The 21,429-nt window shown below is 41.5% G+C and overlaps 3 protein-coding genes across 6 annotated transcripts in view; 1 reads left to right on the plus strand and 2 right to left on the minus strand.

The window, feature by feature from the left end:
• PLCH1 (phospholipase C eta 1) overlaps positions 1-7,989 on the minus strand; it is a 252,287-nt gene extending 244,298 nt beyond the window's left edge. The window contains exons 1-2 of the mRNA XM_086391373.1: positions 7,047-7,989; positions 6,787-6,950 (exon numbers count right to left, since the gene is read on the minus strand). The gene's annotated coding sequence lies outside the window, so the exon portion shown is untranslated. The remainder of the gene's footprint in view (positions 1-6,786; positions 6,951-7,046) is intronic.
• LOC147379366 (uncharacterized) lies at positions 7,950-8,998 on the plus strand. Its single transcript, XM_086391434.1, has 2 exons — positions 7,950-8,149; positions 8,518-8,998. Exons 1-2 carry the CDS (start codon positions 7,950-7,952, stop codon positions 8,810-8,812), a joined length of 495 nt encoding a protein of 164 aa, XP_086247560.1. The 3' UTR covers positions 8,813-8,998.
• Positions 8,999-9,004: 6 nt separating this feature from the next.
• The window catches only part of MISO1 (mitochondrial inner membrane subdomain organizer 1), a 38,684-nt gene continuing 26,259 nt past the window's right edge, over positions 9,005-21,429 (minus strand). For 2 of the 4 annotated variants that reach the window (XM_086391382.1, XM_086391392.1), the window contains exon 5: positions 9,005-21,159. In XM_086391382.1, the coding sequence (XP_086247508.1) occupies positions 20,758-21,159 (402 nt within the window). In that variant the 3' untranslated portion in view covers positions 9,005-20,757. The remainder of the gene's footprint in view (positions 21,160-21,429) is intronic. The other 2 variants (XM_086391402.1, XM_086391411.1) reach the window with 2 other exon arrangements.

Here is a 21,429-nt window from a genome sequence, read left to right on the forward strand (position 1 = left end):
GAAAAAAAAAATACAGAAGAAACCAATAACTATTGGTCTATTAAAGAAATAACTGGATGGCTGAAGGACAGAGGTTAGAGAATTTTCACTAAATGCCCTTTTAGGTTTAAAAAATTAAAACATGAGAACGTACGATCTATTCAGTTATTCTTTTCTAACAAAAGTAACAGAGTAATAAGAATTCTGTGAGGAAAGAATACCTTATTAACTTTAGTTTTCAATGAGGAATTTTCAAAAAGTTGAGAACTGACCCTGACTTGAGTTTTTTGCTTTTGATTGAAACTTGGACACTAAATAATACATTTCACACTTCTCTTTGGACAAGTGAAAAAGAAGTTGGTACACAGTTTTGTGTTCTCTCTCTTCCAAGATTGTACTTTCAAGATTTACCCAGTAAACAGAAAACTACTTCCAATTCACAACCTATTTCAAAAAGAAAAGCTGTGGTTCAGAATAAAACAGTTGTATAAGCTTTTTTTTCCCCCTTTTCAATTTGAGAAGAAAAGATTCCTCTAACATTCGCATTTAGACACTGATTAGGAAAATAAAATAATCACATTACAGGGATTTCTCCATGGGAGAAAAAAACAGGGCAGGGGGCTGAGTGGGTTGGGGAGAGGGCTTTCTACACTTCATTCCATAAACACACTGCCAGCAGAAGACAGGTTTAGTGACTCAGGAAAGGAATAGATTCTCATTGGCCCACTGAGTCTGGGAGCAGCCAATAGCTGATACTTTATGAGAGCGAAGAAAACTATGAAAATTAAAAAAAAAAAAAACCCTCCCCAAGCCCTGTTATTGAAATCCAGTGTTGAAAAACACTGCTTTTAAAAATTACTAAATACAAAAGAAATTACTAAATGTGAATGCTGGTGAGCCTTAAAAAGATAGCTTAAAAAAGAATTTCTTTTCTTTAATATTGCTTCCCAGTTTCCTACTTCTTTCACTTAGGTCCCAGGAGATAGTTACTTGTTTCTTTAATATTGAAACCCAAGTTTTTTTGTTTTAATTTTACTCATTAAGTTTCAAAACCCAAGGGCATAAGAAGGTATACAGTGAAGAGTTTACCTCTGGTATGTCTCCCAGCAACCAACATGATTAGTTTCTAGTGTACCCTTCCAGAGGTATTCTATATGCATAGAAGAAAACCTTCTTTTCCCATCTCTCCTTTTCTTTCTGTTTTACACAAATGGTTGTCTGGAACCAACAGTCTTTGAATTGAAATAAAAATCAAAGGATCTTTCATAACCCTAATTCCTTTTTTTAATAAAGAAATCATCTTTTAAAAAATTATTTTCAATCCCATATCACTCAAAGTTAAGGAAGAGTTGTTTGGCAAAAAGAAATAGGAAGTCTAGAAAACTAAATTACATGCAATCAAACAGCAAATCCACTCACTTAACTTCTGGTCCAGGATTTTGACCCCTGGAAAAAGCAAATAGGTCTTTAAAGTTCCCACCAGAGGTTCCACTAGCGCTCCACAGAGACCTGTTCCAAGATCCAGTGGCTCCTTTAGTTAAATTGAAGAGGGAGAGAAGAGGGAAGTAGGAAGCTGAATTCAAATGTTTGGTTCTTGTGGGCTAGCAACAAGGAAGCAAAGGCAGATGAAAGAGAAACCATGACTGCCTTAGATCAGTTAATCAGTAACTCACAAGTGAGAGCACCAACTAGATCTTTCTGCCTTCCAGTGGCAACAGAATAGCTAATGCATGGGCACATGAATGGTTGGACAGGTTCCTAAGCACCTTGCTAGATTCTGAAAATGGAGCCACAGAGAAAAGAGGCCACTAGGAGGGTAAGACACAGAGAAACAGAGGGAAACTCAGAGCACACCCCAGGGTCCTTTGCATTGCCTGAAGCGAGGCTGGGCTGAATTCCAAAGTGAAGTCTGGCATCCAGTCTTCTAAAAACCTCAGCCTTTTCTTCTCCCCCGGAGCCAGAGATACAGGGAGAAAAAGAAGGCCCAGGAGAGAAAGGGGTGCGTTTAAGGCGAAGTGTGCTAATTAGGTCACTAGACCAGGCATCTGCTGGCAAGTCAAGGTTTAATTCCCAGCTGTTTGAGATGGACATCCCTGAGCCTCAGTTTCTTCCTGGGTAAACCCTCTCAAAAACACTGTGAATCTGAAACCAGCTGAGTATAGTCTCAATACCATGGCCAGAGCAGTTTCAGGAGTATCAAAACTCCAGCCTCTGGCCAAAGTTAAGAAATTTTCAGCAACTGTCCGAGGTGATTCAGGTCCCCAATTTAAAAACATTACGGAAACATGCCATCTGATTCCATCCTGCAGTAAGTCATTATTTCAAGAAAAATAAGTGAGCAAAGCTTACACAAGATAAAAATCAACATCTAAGTCTTGGGATGCCAGAAAACACACATTAAAATCATGAGGGGTCCTCTTAGACCCAGCATAATTTGACAACAATCTCAAAGTGATAAGTGGGCCACTTTGATGTGGAAAAGCATTTGCACAAGAGAATCTAAACACCACTCACTTCTAAACAAATAGCCAACACAGTTTATAAACAAAGCCTTGAATGTTTTTCTGGAACCAGACCTGAATTTATAACCTCTTAAACTCCATACAGGGAATGCAGCGTCTCCATTCACCAGAAAGCTTATCAGAGAAACTTCTAAATGTCTGTATTTTGGATGGCATGCTGAGTTTGAATGAAAACTATTTTTCATAATTTAGCCTTGCTTTTCTGAATGACAACATGACATAACAGAACACGGAGGCAGACAGACCTGGGTTCTAATTCCAAGACACTTTCATACTCACTTAGATTTGGGGCAGGAAACTAATCTCCAAGTCTCACTGTTTCATTAAGTAGTATGGGATAATAATTCCTGAATCTCTTCATGAATTTTAAAGTTGAACTAAAATAAATGCATAGGCACATGATTGGACTATATCAATGTTCATTTTCTCCTTTTCTTCTAGAACTCCTTAAGATATTTACTGTATAATAACCAGAAACGCTGCTCTCCCTTACATTGTCTTAATCACAGTAGAATTCTTCAGGCCAAAATACATATTAAAAAAGATCTCTTTCTTGTTTATACACATGAACCATACACATTCTCATGACATACATTTGCTTATAACCAAATATTTAAATCAGAAGCTACCCACTGTCAATTCCACTCAGTGAAATTAAACTAAATCATAAAACATTCTTGGTGTTTGACCACTTTATAACTACAACAAGTTTATATTACAAACACCAAAGTCTAGAGAAAGGATTTCATATCCGCCCTCCCTAGATTTCCTAGAAACAGCAGCATCATTAGTAATCATAACATTTTCACCCCAGTTTTTTCATTTATTAGCTGTAGGACTTTAAGAAATCCTTTGGAAACCTTGGGCTCTGGCTTCCCGAGTCATATAATAAACACAGTAGACATATTTTTCTGCTCTGTAACATGACAGATCACGAGGCACAAGCATTTGGTGCTTTTAACGCATTGAAAATGCAGAACTTGATGAGACTTTAACTTTGCTACAAAAGTTTTCTTAGCTGTCCCTTCTGTGTCCATCCTGCCCTCTTTTACTTTGAAGCACAGAAGACAGAGACCCTGAGGATAACAACACAAAGCTGTGTAAACTTCTTCACGGCTTCTTAAAATGCACTTCTAATTCGGCACACCCTACCACAACAGTCCTGGATTTCTCCTTAAACAAAAATGGTCACAGGTATCAAAGAAATGTGAGTGAGTGTCCACTGAACTGTGTCTAAATGATTTTCCTTGTGAGCAAAGCCAGCCTGGAATAAGCCCCTACTAGTGAAGAGAGAGAACATGCTTCCCAGGCCGAGGAGGCATTGTTCAAAGAAATGAGTTCTGCACCACTTCGGCCACAATTCACAGCTGAGTCTGATTTTCTGAAACAAAGAGCAATAACCAAATGGCGATGCTCTTTAGCAAGCTTCTCTGAGCTGATAATGTTGAGCAGATTCATGAGGCTGAAGAAAAGGAGGCTACAGTCTCCCTCATCTTCTGTGTCCCAAGAGTGACCAGAGGAAACGTTTGTCAACCTTGGTTATTATTATGCCAGAGGTTTGTCCTGACTATAATGGATTTCAGTGGAGTCTAAATGCATGAAAAATGCCTAGAAATTATTCCAGTTCAAAAGTTAAAATGTTCACATACCCTATTGTATTCCTTTTAACCTTCTACCATAATTTTATATCTTTTTTTTTTTTCCTCAGACAAATAGTAGTCATGATCTTTCAAGCATGCAGACCAGAACTATTCTTAGAAGGGAGCTGCAGGAGGTTTATTATGTCATGAAACACAGAGCCAGAACAAAGGACTACTGAATCACTCACCTTATCTTCATCTAAGAAACCTGAGAATTACAGGGTTTCTCTTTTCCTCCCAAATTCAAGAACTGCACTTGCCAAGACTGCAGGTTTTATGGTTGAGACTGTATTACAAAAATGTAAAAAGACAGATGCACATAATGTTTCTTACTGTATATATGACTCATCTAAAATGCTTAAAAACAAGGTTCAGGATATTTTTTATCAAAGTTTAAGCCTTTGTTTCCAAATCTAGATGTCTGATTGCTTGGCACTTATTTAAGCGCTCTCCTTAAGAGTGCCACAGATAGCATCTTTTCCCTGAAAACCTGAAACAGGATTAAAATTATTTCACAGATTAAGTCACAATTCTTAGTTCACTGAGAACAGAAATCTAGGTTTACTTATCTATATCTTATATATCACTTTATTGTATATCTTATATATAACTGGTTTTCAATACTGTTGACTAAATGAATAAATTAAATAGGAAGGATTTAAGAGTTTTCCCAGTATATTATAGCACCCTAATATAAACCACCTTTATCATATTCTATTTCTGTAACTGTCTTTATAATTATTTAGAAAACTGATTCTAAAAATAAGTTTAATTGATGTTGGTGATGTGGAGAAATGTATCAAACAGAAGCAATGACTGTAACAGCTTTTATGAATAATCTGGTGCAGCTATAAATCCTGGCTCTGCCCATCAACCTTCCCTCCCTTTGTCTCATCCCATGGCTTCTCCCCAGCCTTCCCCCAAGCACTCCCAGTCTCATTATCCCATGATCTGCTAAACTGCAGTTTACCTCCTGGAACCAGCAGAAACACATGTCACTGAGAATTAGGGAATTGGAGCCAGTTACAAGCCACAAAATAGGGTCACAAAGTATCTGAACCTGAAAATTAAGAGTTTTTATATTTTTAATGATAAAAAACTTAATTGGACACTTCTAAACGTTTGAGCCAGATGGATTGCATAATGTCTCGGCATTCATAATGAATGGGATGGGAAAGAGAACTTTAACAGCATGTTATTTGTTAATCATCTGAAAAGTCATATTACCATTGACTTCATTTGCTGATGGTGGAAGGATATTGTCTGAATACTACTACTAATAAACATTTGCTATTCTTGAAGGCAAATTACTTTAAAATAGGATATAGCAAGACAGTGCTCATGTATTACTACACTTACGGTATTTTTATGCTGCACTTTATCCCAGAAAGAGTAATTCCATTTTCATACATTTATTAGCAGTTAATTCTTACCAATGTTTATTTAATAGCAAGTAAGTATACCAATCACGCTGCCAAATACTGTTGTAACTTAAGAAGTGTACTACAAGAAGCTACAGCTCCTTCTGCATAACCCTTAAGATGTGTACCCTTGCCAAATGCTAACCTATGCGTAAACAAGTGAAACTCTTTAAGGGCAATGGAGTTGTCAAGACTCAATTTTAAGAAAAAGTGACTCTCTCAACAGGAAGCTTGAGGGATCTGACTGGTTCGTGTCAAAGTTTCTTGAAACATTCCCTGCAGATGATTAACCCCAGAAGTGATCAAAACGCCTGAGCAACTGGAAAAACAATCACTTCTGGGAAAGCCTTTGTTTCTTTTCATTGCCATTTTACGTTGGTCCACTTCGGATCGCCTTCAGTTCTCATAAACAAGCCAAAAGAGGACACAGGTGCTTCTAGTTTGTACACGCCCGTCTCTACACCTGCGGGAAAGCGGCACAGGTCTGTCCCCTTAACGCTCAAGAACACCTGACCAATGTTTTTTTAAACTGCTTAACTAGTAAGAATATTTTATTCGGGTCCACTTTCATGGGCTAAAAGAAGGGGGGGGGGGGATGGATCTCAAAACACCGTCCCAATAAGCAATTTCTCATCTCTTCCGTCGATGATCAAAGCGGTATTGCCCTAGGACGTGGGAGGGGGGTCTTTAAAATTTTACCTGGTTATTGTTCTAATGCTGAACTCCTAACGTCAAAATGAGATCATAAACTTATTCCGAGTTACAAATAACAAAGAAAAAGTCTAGGGGAGCGGGAGAGAGCGCCGCAGACGCTCAACAGGGAGCAAGGCTTGGGGCACGCCGGGTGGCTTTGCGGACTCGCGGCGCCGTCGCTATGGGAACCCCACGCAAGCGCAGAGCGCGCGGCTGTGTGTCCAGGACTACCCTCCACCGCCCTGCCCCGCGCCGCTCGGGTGCCCCGGGTTTATTCCAGGAAAGGGCAATGGAGTAAATCCTCCCAGCACTGAGAGCACCCGGTCTTCTCTGAAAGGGTCCTGAGTGAGGTCACTGGGCGCAGGAAAAGCTCGTGAGACTCCAAATGTAATGGACACCGCACTTCCCTTGCTGGGAAAAGCGGACCTGCTCTTTGCGGCGACTGCGGGTCAGACAGGCGGCCCGCCTAGAGGTGAAGCACCCTGCAGTGAGCGGTGCTTTACCCCTCACCGTGCATAAACCCCCACTTACCACCACAAGAGACCTGAGAGTTAAATCCTGGCGCAGGCTCACACACCCATCCTTCGAAATTACGGGACCTCAAGACCAGTTGTGGTCCAGTTCTCCGCCAGGGGGTTTGAGGGATCCCCACTCGCACACCTCACACTGTCCTAAAGAGCGTGTCCCGGCCGGAACTGCAGAGAGAGGAACTCAGCCACTTGCACACCTGGACTGCAGTACCAGTCCTCTTCTTTCCCGTCCGCCACCCCGACTCCCCCCAAAGCACTGACCTGCTCAACTTTGAGTGCTCGAGAGATGGATTCCTCTGAGTCCTCCGAAGTGCTGGCTTGATGAGTTATTGGTCCCTGTGACTCCAACTCCAAAACCCTGTGGAGGAGCAGAAAAGCACCCCAGAAGGACTCGTCTGCACACCAGCCTGTAGATCCCCAGAGACCGGCAGGACAGAATGGGTCGCCGCCGCCACAACCTGCTTTCTCATTCAAATCCTCACACTCACTCCGGAGCCCCCTCCCTGCCAGGCCTCAGCTCCGGCGGAAATCAGGAACTGGAGCCGCGGAGAGCGGACTGGAGCTGGCGCCACCGCCAGGGGACCCAGCGACTGGGTGCGAGGGTCTGAGCGCTGGGCCCGGACCCCAGGGCTTACACCTCCTTGAGGGGTTCCCCGGCAGCCAAGGGTCAGGAGTACTGGAGATGAACTCTTTTTGTTGTTGTTGTTTTGTTTTCTCCCTCAAGTTTCAAAGGGTCCCAAACCTAGGGAAACCCCTCGATACTCAGTTCGGGGCTGAGATACTCAAGAACGTCCGCGGTGGGACAGTAAAGGAGTCTGGCGAAATGAAACTGGGAAGGAAGGGAGCAGGGACTATGGGCAGTTTGCACCGAAGTAAAAAGTGCCAGAAGTACATTTTAAGGGAAATTCCCACCTGCTCATCTTATCTCTCCTCTTGTTTTGTTGTTGTTTGTTTGCTTTTACCATTCTAAGAAAATAGCATCTCTTATTCTGTTACAACCAGGAAAACCTGCTTTGAGTAAAGTGGAGCTAAAACTGAGCAAGAGAGGGTAAAAGCCCACTTTTATTTCCCCGCCCCCTCTCCCAGGTGCTTCTCCTGAGTTAACATGCCAGTTACTCAATCAGATCAATTTAGTGGCAGGGGGACTCGAGCGGCCCACAGGCGATGAACGAGAGCTCGGGCCTGCGGAGGGAAGCAGTAGGGACTCCAGTGGTGCTAAAACGATGCAATCTACCGAGCATCCCGACGTGGCGAGTGACTAGGTCGCTGCGACGGCTGGAGCGCGCACCCAGGCGGTCGCGCTGTGATCCGGTGTCGGCATTCCGGGATTTGCATTTATCAGCCTTCATTCAACCTGCCCTATTGTTAGTTCAAAGCCTGGCTGGGAGGGACTGGGAGACGCGGCTCCTCACTCACCTTCAGTTTAAAATTCTCCACCAATAAGAAGGTCCTAGGAAAGCTGGCAGCTGGGGGTTGGCAGGGATTTTCTGGGCTTAGTGACAACATAAACTAAAGTCATTTTCTTTGTCAAGCGTGAATTTGCTCAGGAAGTTACAAATGAGCGCCAGAGCTCGGAGAACAGGGGGCCTGGCTGCCGGTCAGCTTTGACGGACAGTTAGTGTTGGGGGGTGGTAGCACCGTGACCTCCCAGCGCAAGATCTAGGGTTTCACCTTTTCATCCCACTTAGCCGATACCATAGAAACAACCCATTTGTATTATTCAATTCAACAGAGGCAATTACAATGTCACAGCAAAGCACCATGGGCAAGAAGAAACTTTATCCCAGAAGGCGATCCTGGACTCTCAGAAAAAAGGAAAAAGCCACCTGAATAGTTACTTGGATTTCTTCCTGCCAGGAGTACCAGGAAGAAATCAGTTTGGGAAAAGATGTAGAAGGTCCTTTGGCTCCATAGAAAGACACTGTCCCAAATTTTCTGGCCCAGCTGCAAATTCCCAGCTTAGAAGAAATGAAGCAGATCCTCCTTCCAGCCCTAGGTTGCTTTTTGGAGAGTTGTTTGACTGTTAATCTCCCTGGTGATTAGGAAGCACCCTCCCCCAAGAAAAAGAAAGGGGGAGAAAGATACTCAAGACAACCCCTCACACAACCCTAGAAGTTATCCATGTCCCCCCAACCTTCTGTGTTTGCATCTGCAATTTTTCAGATAGGAAGAAGACAAATGGTGAAATAAATGCATAAAAATGTTCAGAACAAGGGCACTTGTTTGCTATGCATCCTTTATTTTGATAGTTTTAATCAATTACCATAATTTTGAGAACACTACATTTTTTTAAATTATACAATATTTCAAACCTACCAAAAACAAGGCAAACAACCCAAATCATACTTTCATTCCTTCATCCCTTCATTTTTTAAATAAAGCATTCCAGATACAGCTAAAACCCCATCTCGTGGCCCTTCTCCCTCCCTTTCTCCTCAAAGGCAATCATTCTGAAGTTGGTGTGAATCATACTTCATCATGGTCTTAAGTGTATATATCCATAAATCTTTTAATGTAGCTTTTCCCTCTGAGTCTTTCTTTCACCATTAATCAGAGAAAAATTACTAACTAAAACCAAGAAAACGTGGTTGTTACACTAAGTTTTTAGAAGCAGGACAGAACTATTTTCCCCTGCTTGTGACAATCAAGGAGAACGATAACAAAGGGATTAGACAGTGGGTAGTAAACAGCTTCTCTAGGTTACACAACCCCTTCCATGGTTACTGAACAGTCCATAGGAAAACAAACCAAATAACACCCCATTCTTCCTTCACTGGTTACAAGGGAATTGGAGAAAATGGGACCTAGGTTAACACTTCTTTGAGCAGGTAAAACATAAGTCCCAAATAGTAATAAAGTACCTTTTTTGACTGGTCTCTTGGTCACGTAAGCTATAATCTTTTAGTAAGGATTTCCAAGCATAAGGAACTCCTGCTGGGAGCTCAATTCAAGGTTGAAATCAGCCTTGCTGAAAAATCTGGGGTTGAATTCTCCCTGCTTCCCCATACACAGGGACCTCCATCCTCGCAGGGAGTTACAGAAAGCCCTTTACAGCACTCCTTTGACTTAACCTCCTCACAGCAGTAAAAGGGCTATGAAAGCACCAATTTTTCTTAAATGCCATTGACTGGTGAAAGACATCCTTCCCAACCCCCACTCTCCTCTGGCTTTCAGAGCGATGACTCTCATTAATTATACTGGCATGGCACTGCCTGGCCTCCCTTCTAAATAGCTGCCAGACTCCTCCATATCACCTCTGCCTTGATACACAGTGCGCACTGACACCAGGATCACAGAAAATCCTGTAAAAGGTGCCTGATAAACGGGAGATGATTGATGTGCCTTGCGGTGGGCCCGCTGTGCTGCAAATCTTACGGAGTTCTTAGAAAACTGAACTAGAAATCTGTGTTGGAAATAGCTTTCTCTAGTTGTGCAAAAAAATCATGCTTTCAGTTGCAAAAATAGCTGTGTTTGAGAGACTCAAATCAAATCTTTAAGTTACCAGCATGAAACAAGAGAGTGAAGGAGATGAATATTCTATTTTAATCAATGCACCAAGAAATCAAGAGGATGACCAAAGAGCTTAACAATTATCAAGGAAGACCTATTGAGCTTTCAACACTTATGTCTGAAGCACTTGCCATGTACCAGGCGTTGCTGAAGTCTTAGCTGGAATATAGATAGTACTCCTGAAATACAGAGCAGTAGCTGTCACAGATCTGCTCCCTGTAATGATGAAGACTTTTAGATTAAAATCCCAACTCAAATTAGCTTGAGGGCAAAAGGCAATGTGCTGACTCCTAACTTAGGACAGGAGAAAGGATAAGGGCTGCAGTAATGACTGGATCCTGGAGTTCAGTCATCATTACGCTCATTCTCACTTTTGTTCCTACTCTTTCTCTGCTTTTTTCCAAAGTTTTGATTGTATTCTCTCCTACTACACATGAGCGTCCTCTATAGGCTGGTGGGGGTGGAGCATGGCCAGGGACAGCTCCAGGCTTCAACCATCTCAGCTAACACCCTGGAGGAATTGGGGGTGGGAGGGAGGCCTTCCTGCTTTTACCATCTGTAAATAAGATTGAAAGGATTCTAAATGACCTGCTTCAAGTCATGTGTCCATCTATATAGATCAATTATTTTGGTCATCAACAGAGTATATATGTGTCCCACTCCTGATACCCATGCCTCCCCAGAGCTAGGTGGAATATTATGAGGAACAGCCCCACCAGAACTTGGGGGAGGATTTGCTCACCATAGGAAAGGGGTTGCTCTTCCCAAATAAGGGTAGGAGGAGAATCTGGCAGATGAAAAGAGCAGGTGTCCCCTAAGTACCCTCTCCTGAATGTGCCACCAAAGAAAGACAGCACACGTTTTGTACAGATTCATACCCATATGAGAGGGAGAAAAATGAGAAGAGAAACTTCCTAAGTCCATCAAGAAGGATGGGGTAGGGGGTAGTGGGCAGACCAGGGTAAGTGTCACTGGTCTTTCCCTCCCCAGCTTGAGAGACGTGTATCCACATATGTGGCCAACTGTCATATGGAGCAGGAGATGGAAAGAAAGGAACATAAGCAAGATGGATGATCTTGGATGATGGGATTGTATTATGGGTTTTGGTTTGTTTTTCACTTTTTACTATGGAAAATTTCATACATACCCAAAAGCAGAATAGTATAAGGACACTCTAGGTATTGTATTATCCAGGTTCAACAATTATTAATATTTTGGTAATCTTTTATCTATTCAGGAATGTGGAAAATTCACTGGAATACTTAAATTGATAATAAACACATTTCTGCGGTTCTACAATGTTAGTTAATGAAAGAAATGCATGCCTCCAAAATAACTAAACTGAAGACCAATATATGTGCTCTTAGCAAAGCGTCTAGTACAAAATTAGCTCTCAAAAATGTCAGTTATGTTTACTGTTTTTATTGGCAACCCATTTCAAGCTTTTAAATGCTAACAAACTACAAACTGAAACATATTTTGCCTACAAAAGAAAAAAATGTTTTAAGGGTAAACTCCTTCTTCTTGTTACTGTTCAGTCGCTCAGTTATGTCTGACTCTTTGTGACCCCATGGGCTGTAACCTGCCACGCTCCTCTGTCAATGGAATTCTCCAGGCAAGAATACTAGAATGGGTTGCCATTCCCGTCTCCAGGGTATCTTCCCAACCCAGGGATCGAACCCAGATCTCCTGCATTGCAGGCAGATTCTTTACTGTCTGTACCATGAGGGAAGCCCCCAAACTCCTTACCAATAGACAATAAATAACATTTTAAAATAGGCTATTCATATGCTTTTTCTATAACAAGCCTATATAATTGTTTCCCCTTTTATATGGAAATGTCAAAAATATTAAAAGCAAATGCAATTTTCACCTTACAAATAACGAAAAAATATAGGTTAAATTGTCAAGATCAAGAATGAGTCTGGACTAGATATCCGAATTCTAAACTCCAGGTTCCCTATTTTAATACCTTGGGAAAGAGATTCATCCTGTGAATGCTGAATGTGAATAAAGGTAAAGTAGCTGAGTTATGCCCGCCTAAGTCCTTAGATTCAACTAAGATTTTCTTATAACCAATTATACATCTCAAGAGTTTCAGTTCCTAGCACAGAATGAATACTTTGTAAAAGGAAGAAAGCATGCTAATTAATGTGAACTCTCCCATCTTCTGTTTCTTCCCAACTTGTGTTGTTGTTGGGAGTTGGGGAGCAGAATGAAGTATTTTGGAGGAAACAATAGTGTCAGAGAAGGACAGAGTCCCCTCTCCTTCCTCTTAAAAGCTTCACAACTCAGCTTCTATGTGTTTTGTTTCCAGAAAGACCTCCCACAGAGCCAATATCTACGCTTTCAAGATGGCCAGAGCCTGATGGGCAGGACAGACATATAATTGAAGTGCTTCCTACAGCCTAAGAAATAATATTGAAACTTTGACATTACATATTTCCCTTAGGGAATATACTGGGATTTCCCCCTCCCATACTATTACAAATTCCTGCAGAATCCCATAATATAATCAAAGTCTAATTGCAGACCAGTCATCTAATACAGGAATTATTTTTATAGTCACTGAACAAAAGTTTAGGCACATGGGCAAATCATATTACAGAGTGAAAAATGAAGAAACTGGTGAGACAATACAAATTCCAAAACTTTGAAAGCTGGGGGCTGGGAAGGCAATTTACACCATGAGGAAAATTCTATTTCCAGGACTATTTGGAATCCTAATGAAGCATGCAATCTCTATTAGTAACAGTTGTTTTTTTTTAAACCAGACAACAAATGGTTAGGTTTTCCCACACAAACATAGTGAAAGGAAAAACTGCGTTTTAAAAACCATATGTTAGTTTTTGTTTCATTTACTTGCATATTTAAACTAAATATGTACTTGGGGGCTTGATCTGTTCAAAATATCATGTTCAAATTTGACTAGCTTAAAAAATGTTCCTTCAGACTATTTAAGGCAAATCAATTTTCTTGGTGTAAGATCATGAGAGGTACAAGGGGAAATTAGACTGGAAAAACAAGTTTTGGTCAGAATGAGAAGGCACTGCTGTAATGGTCCACTTCATTCCTTATTTGGTTCCTTTCTTTTAAATGAATATTTATAGTTCCCAATCAGAGAAGGCAATGGCACCCCACTCCAGCACTCTTGCCTGGAAAATCCCATGGACAGAGGAGCCTGGTGGGCCACAGTCCATGGGGTAGCTAAGAGTCGGACACGACTGAGCGACCTCACTTTCACTTTTCACTTTCATGCATTGGAGAAAATGGCAACCCACTCCAGGGTTCTTGCCTGGAGAATCCCAGGGACAGGATGGGGTCGCACAGAGTCAGACACGACTGAAGTGACTTAGCAGCAGCAGCAGCATAGTTCCCAATAAGCAAGCAACTAAGCTAAATGCAGTGGAAGGAGCAGAAATGATTTAAAATTTATAAGGGATGGTTTGAGTAACAGGATGCACTATACCTCAGACGTGAAAGAAGATCCCGTAGATCTCCTACATATTAATACAACGTGTCAAGTGCTAAAATGAATATGTGTGAAAGTGTTAGTCATACAGTCATGTCCAACTTTTTGTGATCCCATGGACTGTAACCCACTAGGCTCCTCTGTCCATGAAATTTTCCAGGCAAAAATGCTAGAGTGAGTAGCCATTCCCTTCTCCAAGAGATCTTCCCAACCCAGGGATCAAACCTGTCTCCCGCATCACAGGCAGATTCTTTACCATCTGAGCCACCAGGGATTCTTTGAAATAGGTATGTGTAGTGGTGTTGACACGACTAAGCGACTTCACTTTCACTTTTCACTTTCATGCATTGGAGAAGGAAATGGCAACCCACTCCAGTGTTCTTGCCTGGAGAATCCCAGGGACGGGGGAGCCTGGAGGGCTGACGTCTATGGGGTTGCAGAGTCAGACACAACTGAAGTGACTTAGCAGCAGCAGCAGTGGTGTTAAAGAACAGAAGAGGGCGCTAATTACTTAATTTCATTGACAGTCTCTACAAACTGTTTTAATAATAAAACAGAACAGAAAATAGAAGTAATGATCCCAGTACCTCAATTTCTAAAAATCTCACTTCTGCCTGAATTAGCTGTAGTGCTAACTTAGTTACATAAATCTACAGATTAGGATTCTCCAGAAGAGCTTGTTGGAGAATGAAAGCTTCTCTTGTGACTTTCAGTAATCCATATAGTTTTGCATTCCAAGCCAGTACACACATTCAAACATATTTGTAAAAAAAAATTTTTTTTTTAAAAACACTTATTTTTGTTATGTGCCATGCACTCATATATTGTTCTGTTTCTTTATCTTTTTTAATTGCTAGTAACAACACATTACGGAGAAGGCGATGGCACCCCACTCCAGTACTCTTGCCTGGAAAACCCCATGGACAGAGGAGCCTGGTAGGCTGCAGTCCATGGGGTCACAAAGAGGCAGACACGACTGAGCGACTTCATTTTCATTCTTCATTTTCATGCATTGGAGAAGGAAATGGCAACCTACTCCAGTGTTCTTGCCTGGAGAATTCCAGGGACGGGAGAGCCTGGTGGGCTGCCCGTCTATGGGGTCGCACAGAGTCGGACACGACTGAAGTGACTTAGCAGCAGCAGCAGCAGCAGCAACAACACATTAAACTGATGTCCATCTCATTAATTAGAGCTCATGACCTACAGCTGAAAAACGTGGTTCCACAATGTTCCTTAAAAGTGAAAAGGGACTTCCCTAGCCTTCCAGTGGTTAAGACTCTGCACTCCCAATGCAGGATGACCAAGTTCAACCCTTGGTCAGGAAACTAGATCCTGCAGGTCGCAACTAAGACCAGAGCAGCCAAATAAATAATTTTCTTTTAAATGAAAATAAGGAAAAGCAGTAGTTTTCAGTACACTGATAGATCTCAAAACCATAAAGATTTAAACCTGTGGGAGAAAAAAAAATGTATGTGATTGCTCAACCCTTTGACCATGAACCCACAGCAACAGAAAGGAGCTTCTGAAGTTGCCCAGCCCTCAAAGGGTAGATCCTCCCCCTTGTGAAGAGGCTATGAAAGGTAAAGGTAATCTTCCAGAGAGCAGAACTGGGCATCCAGATTGACTAAGAAATGTGCACACTGCCAAGACTGGGAGGCATTGTTATCCCTGTCCAGCAGGTTGGAACATATTCTAGAAACTATTGACATCCTATTTTCTCTCTGTGTTATACATTAAACTGGATGAACTGACATGCGGCCTTAGGCTTCCAGATCATGAGGAACTTCCTCAGTGAAAGTCGCTCAGTCGTGTCTGACTCTTTGCGACCCCATGGACTATAGCCTGCTAGGCTTCTCTGTCCATGGAATCCTCCAGGCTAGAATACTGGAGTGGGTAGCCATTTCCTTCTCCAGGGGATCTTCCCAACTCAGGGATCTAACCCAGGTTTCCCACATTGCATGTGGATTCTTTACCAGCTGAGCCACCAGGGAAGCCCACCTCAAGACCTGAGCAAGAGGAATTCACATCACTCAGAGATCCCAAACTGGTGCAGGGACTTACTTCCTAGAGGGAACTCACCTTCTTTCCTGAGGAATAATGAACCCTAGAATCATCAGTATCTCAGTCAAACTCTTTTCATCATAGTTTGCAAAACTTCAAAATATCTAGCTAATTAAAGGCCTTATTAATACAGCCTTCCAACTTTGATACCATTTTTCTCCATTCTTTCTTTGATATTTTGACATAATTTGAAAAGAAGGTAAATGAGTGAGCTCAAGAACCATTTTGGAATAGAAATATGGTTCATTTATTAAGTTTTTTTACTATTTTACCTTAAAATATCTATTGACATTTTAATTTTTAACCCTGGGCTTTTTATTTTCTTCAGTCTTCTCATAAATTTGCATTACTTTCTTCCTGTGGTTTGCCTTCATTGAAATAGCTACCTTGGTAACATTAGAAAAGTTCCAAACCACTGCTGGTGTTCAAGACATGCTACCCCCAAAATATGGGCTTCCCAGGTGCTACAGTGGTAAAGAATCTGCCTGCCAATGCAGAAGATGCAAGAAACACAGGTTTGATCCCTGGGTCGGGAAGATCCTCTGGAGAAGGAAATGGCAACCCAGTCCAGTATTCTTGCCTGGGAAATTCCATGGACAGAGAAGCCTAGCAGGCTATAGTCCATGGGGTCACAAAGAATCAGCCATGACTGAGCATACAGACACAAACACACTCCCCCCAAAATATGGCACCTTAGTATACTGAATATTTTAAGCTTAAGGAGTTTGAAAAAGCAGCAAAAGCAGAGGTTCACTCTGACCTCCTCTCCTCCTTCTTCCCTGGAACAGGCCATATTTCAAGAAGCCAAGAAACAGCATTTCAGAAGTTCAGGGCACCAACAGAACTATTATTGCTTAAGTCACCATTAAAGGTGATGGCAGACATACCAAGGAGATGCACCTGCTTCTGGGATAGCTGGGGTAGAGATGGCTTTTCCGGCTCTTTGTGGTGTGAGTGGGGAGAAGTTTTCCTTGACCTTCTGAGGGTCTCTGGCTGGGTTTGAAAATTAAACTGACAAAGATTAACAAGAGAAAAGCACACAAATTTATTTAATACAAGTTTTATGTGACACAAGAGGCTTCATAAGGAAATAAAGACCCAAAGAAATAGACCTGAGTACTTTATGGTAGGTTTGATGGAAGAGTATGCAGTTGTGGAGGAATATGATAGGAAAGGAGTAAGGTAATCGTAGTACATTTACTGGGGGGAAATTTAGCAAGCCTGTTTGTTAGGAATCCTCTTGGCATCCCTTTGTGTTTGGAGATAAGGATGCTTCTTTCCTCCAGCTATAGAGAGGGCACTTCCCACCCTAGATGGTAGGAATCCAGCAGTTAAAGGCTGTGAACTAGATTGCATTGGGAGTCAAGCAAGTGGGAAAAGAAGAGTTAATCTCCCAAGCCTGGGGACAATGACAGAAAGCCTTACAGACTCCTCAATGAACAGCAACTGTGACCTAATGTGCTAGAAGAGAGCCAGAACTTGTCTGTCTCATGGATGGAACTAACAGAAACACTAGCACCACAAACAGAAAGCCACATGTAAGGAGCCCTTGGATGTCTGTTTTCCTCCTCTGGATGTTGGTGGAATATGCTTTTGGCTGCCAAAAATGACCAGTGCTGAATGATATATATGGGACTAGCTTTCACTCTTTTCTCAAGACTTGTTTACTGTTAATTATGATAAAACTAGTAATGCTATCAGCATTTCATATATAAAAAGTGTAGGGACTTTCCTGGCAGTCTAGTGTTTAAGAATCCACAATGCAGGTTCAATCCCTGGCTGGGGAACTAAGATCCCATATGCCACATGCCACAGAGCCACTAAACCTGTGCACTGCGACTATGACCTGATGCAGCCAAATAAATAAATAAATATTTTTTAGAAAGTATGATTTTAAAATGAAAAATAAATAAAACCCGCAAAAGGAAATGTGGATCTAAGACAAAATAGAAAAGGACCATAATAATCCAATCCTTTAGAAATACTGTAAGAACTAAATTCATGTCATAGAAATATATTTAAAAAGTAAAGGAGCCTAAATACCCAAAATACCAAAAAAAGAAAGCCAAGGGGAAAGGTGGTCATGGACCCTGTTATTTTTGAAGGCAAGAGACCAAGAAGTAGTAAATCCTTGGGCTTCTCTGGTGGTTCAGAGGTAAAGAATCCATCTGCCAATGCAGGAGACAAAGGTTCGATCCCTGGTCCAGGAAGATCTCACATGCCAAGGAACAACTAAGTCTGTGTGCCACAAGTACTGAGCCTGTGCTCTAGAACCCAGGAGCTACAACCACTGAGTCCACATGCCACAAGTATTAAAAGCCCACATGCTCTAGAGCCTGTGCTCCACGACAAGAGAAGCGGCTGCCATGAGAAGCTCTCACACCACAACGAGAGAGTAGCCCACACTTTCTGCAACTATAGAAAGCCCAAACGCGGCAACGAAGACTCAGCACAATCAAAAACTAACTAATTAATTAATTTTTTTTTAAGTAGCAGTAAATCCTCTATTTGAAAAAGGTTAAGAACCTAGACTTTGGTCAGAAATTTAGCCTAAATGGACTTTTTCACATTTTTAGATAGTCCTGTTATAACCATCCCCAATGACAAAGATCTAGCCTCTCTGCAGTTATCTAGTTCATCTTGCCCTTGGACCAAAAGCTGGTTTAATTAGTGTTCCCTACTATCTCTTCAAACTTCCCTGGTGGCTCAGATGGTAAAACGTCTGTCTACAATGCAGGAGACCCAGGTTTGATCCCTGGGTCGGGAAGATCCCCTGGAGAAGGAAATGGCACTCCACTCCAGTACTATTGCCTGGAAAATCCCATGGAGGGAGGAGCCTGGTAGGCTACAGTCCGTGGGGTCGCAAAGAGTCGGACACAACTGAGCGACTTCACTCACTTTCAGGTCACTATCTCTTCAAGGAAAAGAATAGACCAGGTTACACAGTCCTCAGGAGGGGCTTCACCAGCCCCGCCTTCAAACAGTTCAACTGGAAAGATCACAGTGCACTGGCTGAGCTGGCAGAGGTCATCAGAACTAATTCCAGTGATAACTATGATGAGATCTGACATCACTTGGAGGCAAACTGAGGCGAGGGGAAAGGCTCAGGAGCTTGCCACAAAACTAGTTTAACATCTCTGTAAATAAAAATCTTAACATCTCTGTAAACAAAAATAACACATTCCCTTAAAACAAAATAGAAAGCTATTGAGGCATTAGATCCAGGGAACAAAATCTACCACATAACTTCCTATCCTACCCCAAAGATGATGAAATAAAGTTACGCACACAAAAAGAACTTTGGAAGATTTGAGACCTCACTAAAAATTAATGTTGTTTAATTAGAAAATGTTGGGAAATCTACTTTGCTGTGTGTGTGGTTTTTTTAGGTTACATTTATTTAAAAAAAAAAAAAAAACACAGTATTTATTTATTCCTTTTGGCTATGCTGGGTCTTCACTGCTAGGTGAGGGCCTCCTCCGGTTGTGGTGAGTGAGGGCTCTTCTCTCGTTTCGGTCACAGGCTTCGGTAGTTGCGGCTCCAGGGCTGTAGAGTGCAAGTTCAGTAGTTGTGGCACAGGGGCTTAGTTGCCCCTCAGCATGTGAAATCTTCCCAGACCAGAGATGGAACCCACGTTCCCCACAGTGGCAGGCAGATTCTTAACCCCTGGACCACCAGAAAAATGCTACCTTGCTATGTTTTATCCCAGAAGCAGCAGTTTCCTGCTTTAATCAGGTAGCAGCAGTAAACTTCCCCTTCTAAATCACGGATTCTGATAGGAGTCAGAATGAAGAGGACCAGATGACTCCTCTGACTTTGGTCAGTTCCTTTGCAACCCGTTAGGAAAAACTTCTGGAGACCCTGTGAGTAGATCATTGCTGGTGTTTTGAAAGAAGCTTATAATGTCAGGAAGATTTTAGCAGCAAGTACATGTTTTTGTATGCCACATCCTCAAAGCCACTCAAACTGGCTCTAAAAAAGAAAGAAATGTATTACCTTGCATAATGAGAAATTGGGAGGCAAGAGAGTTCAAGTCCTCGGGATCTCGACAATGTCAGAAGGCATCCCTGTTCTTTCCCGTCTCTGTGCTGCCATCCTCAACACTTTTGTGCTTTTGTTCTCAGGACTGTCCCCCTCATCTAACAATAGGTGGAAATAAGCTACTCTTTATTACTAGAAATGGTCTAAGTGACCTTCCCTTGTGGCTCTGCCCCAAATTCACAAGCAGTTAGAGAGCAGTGAAAAAGAAAGAGCAGCCTCAGACATGCTGCCTAAAGAGTTCCTTCATTATAAGTAATCAAAGTTGAAAAAACCGGCAAAATAAACAAATACTGTCTTTCAACAAAAGCTAAATATGGCTGCCCCAAATGACTAAAATAATACAACGGCCAGTAGTTAAACTTTCTCTTCATGTACTATCATTATATGTATATCTCCTTCAACCTGATAAAAATTTTTTTTTTGGCTCCATTGGGTCATCACTGCTGCTCAGGCTTTTCTCATTTGTAGTTCATGGGCTTCTCATTGTGGTGGCTTCTCCTGTTGAGGAGCACAGGCGCTAGGGCGCAGGGATTCAGTAGTAGCAGCTCCTGGGCTTTAGAGTACAGGTCAGTAGTTGTGCTGGACAGGCTTAGTTGTTTTCTGCATTGATAGGTGGATTCTTTACCACTGAGCCACCAGGGAAGCCCAACCTGTAACTTTTATGGAGTGTTTCATTCTTCTTAAAACCATACTATATTAACCACAATTTATTTACATTACTCTGATATTACATGTACAAAGAATCATCTCTTAAATATTTAAATACCATTAGAATGCAACTTTGATCTTCTGGGGAAATTTCCCATTTCAACTCAATGAAAAATATCCATTATAATTACACGTTTTATTCTTTTTGGAGTAGGTCACCCCCAGACAGCTTGGAATATTTCATTCTTTTCTACGAAAGTGTATGCGACTCATAAGCTCTCTGAACTTCAGTATTAACGAGTAGTTATTCACGGTCTCTTTCCATGTTTCATAAGACCTTTTAAATTTGTCATAATAACTTTCTTTTTTCAAGTTGAAATCTGATCCATTTTTTTTTAAATAACTGTCTTTTTTCCATATTTCTCTCCAGGAACCTTTCAGTTTTTCCAAATAACTTTCTTTTTCAGAGTCTTCCTTCCATACTCCTTCTCCTTTTTTTAAGGCTGTTAATTCAGCTTTAAGTAAATTTCTGTGAATTCTCCAGTAGATTTTAGAATCATGACTTAACCCCTTAACAAGAACAGTTTTGCCAAGACCTCTTCTCAGGATTTCTTCATTCAGATTCACACTAAAAAATCTACCCTTGAATAAAAAATAACACAAACCAATTATTTAATAAAATTACTAATATACCCATAGTACCTTATTTAGTTTAAAATCAATCAATCTGCAATTTGAGTCCTCCAGAGAAAAGTCAAAAATATAAATGATGGGACTTCCATGGTGGCACAAAGGTTAAGAATCCGTGCTTCCACGGCAGGGGGCATGGGTTTGATCCCTGGTAGGGCTCCCATATGGCATGTGGTATAGCCACAAAATATACATATATATATATTTACACACACACATACA

Source organism: Bos grunniens, chromosome 1, assembly GCF_055505025.1.
Source record: "Bos grunniens cultivar Pamir isolate PY7600 chromosome 1, Bosgru_T2T1.0, whole genome shotgun sequence".
NCBI lineage: Eukaryota > Metazoa > Chordata > Mammalia > Artiodactyla > Bovidae > Bos > Bos grunniens.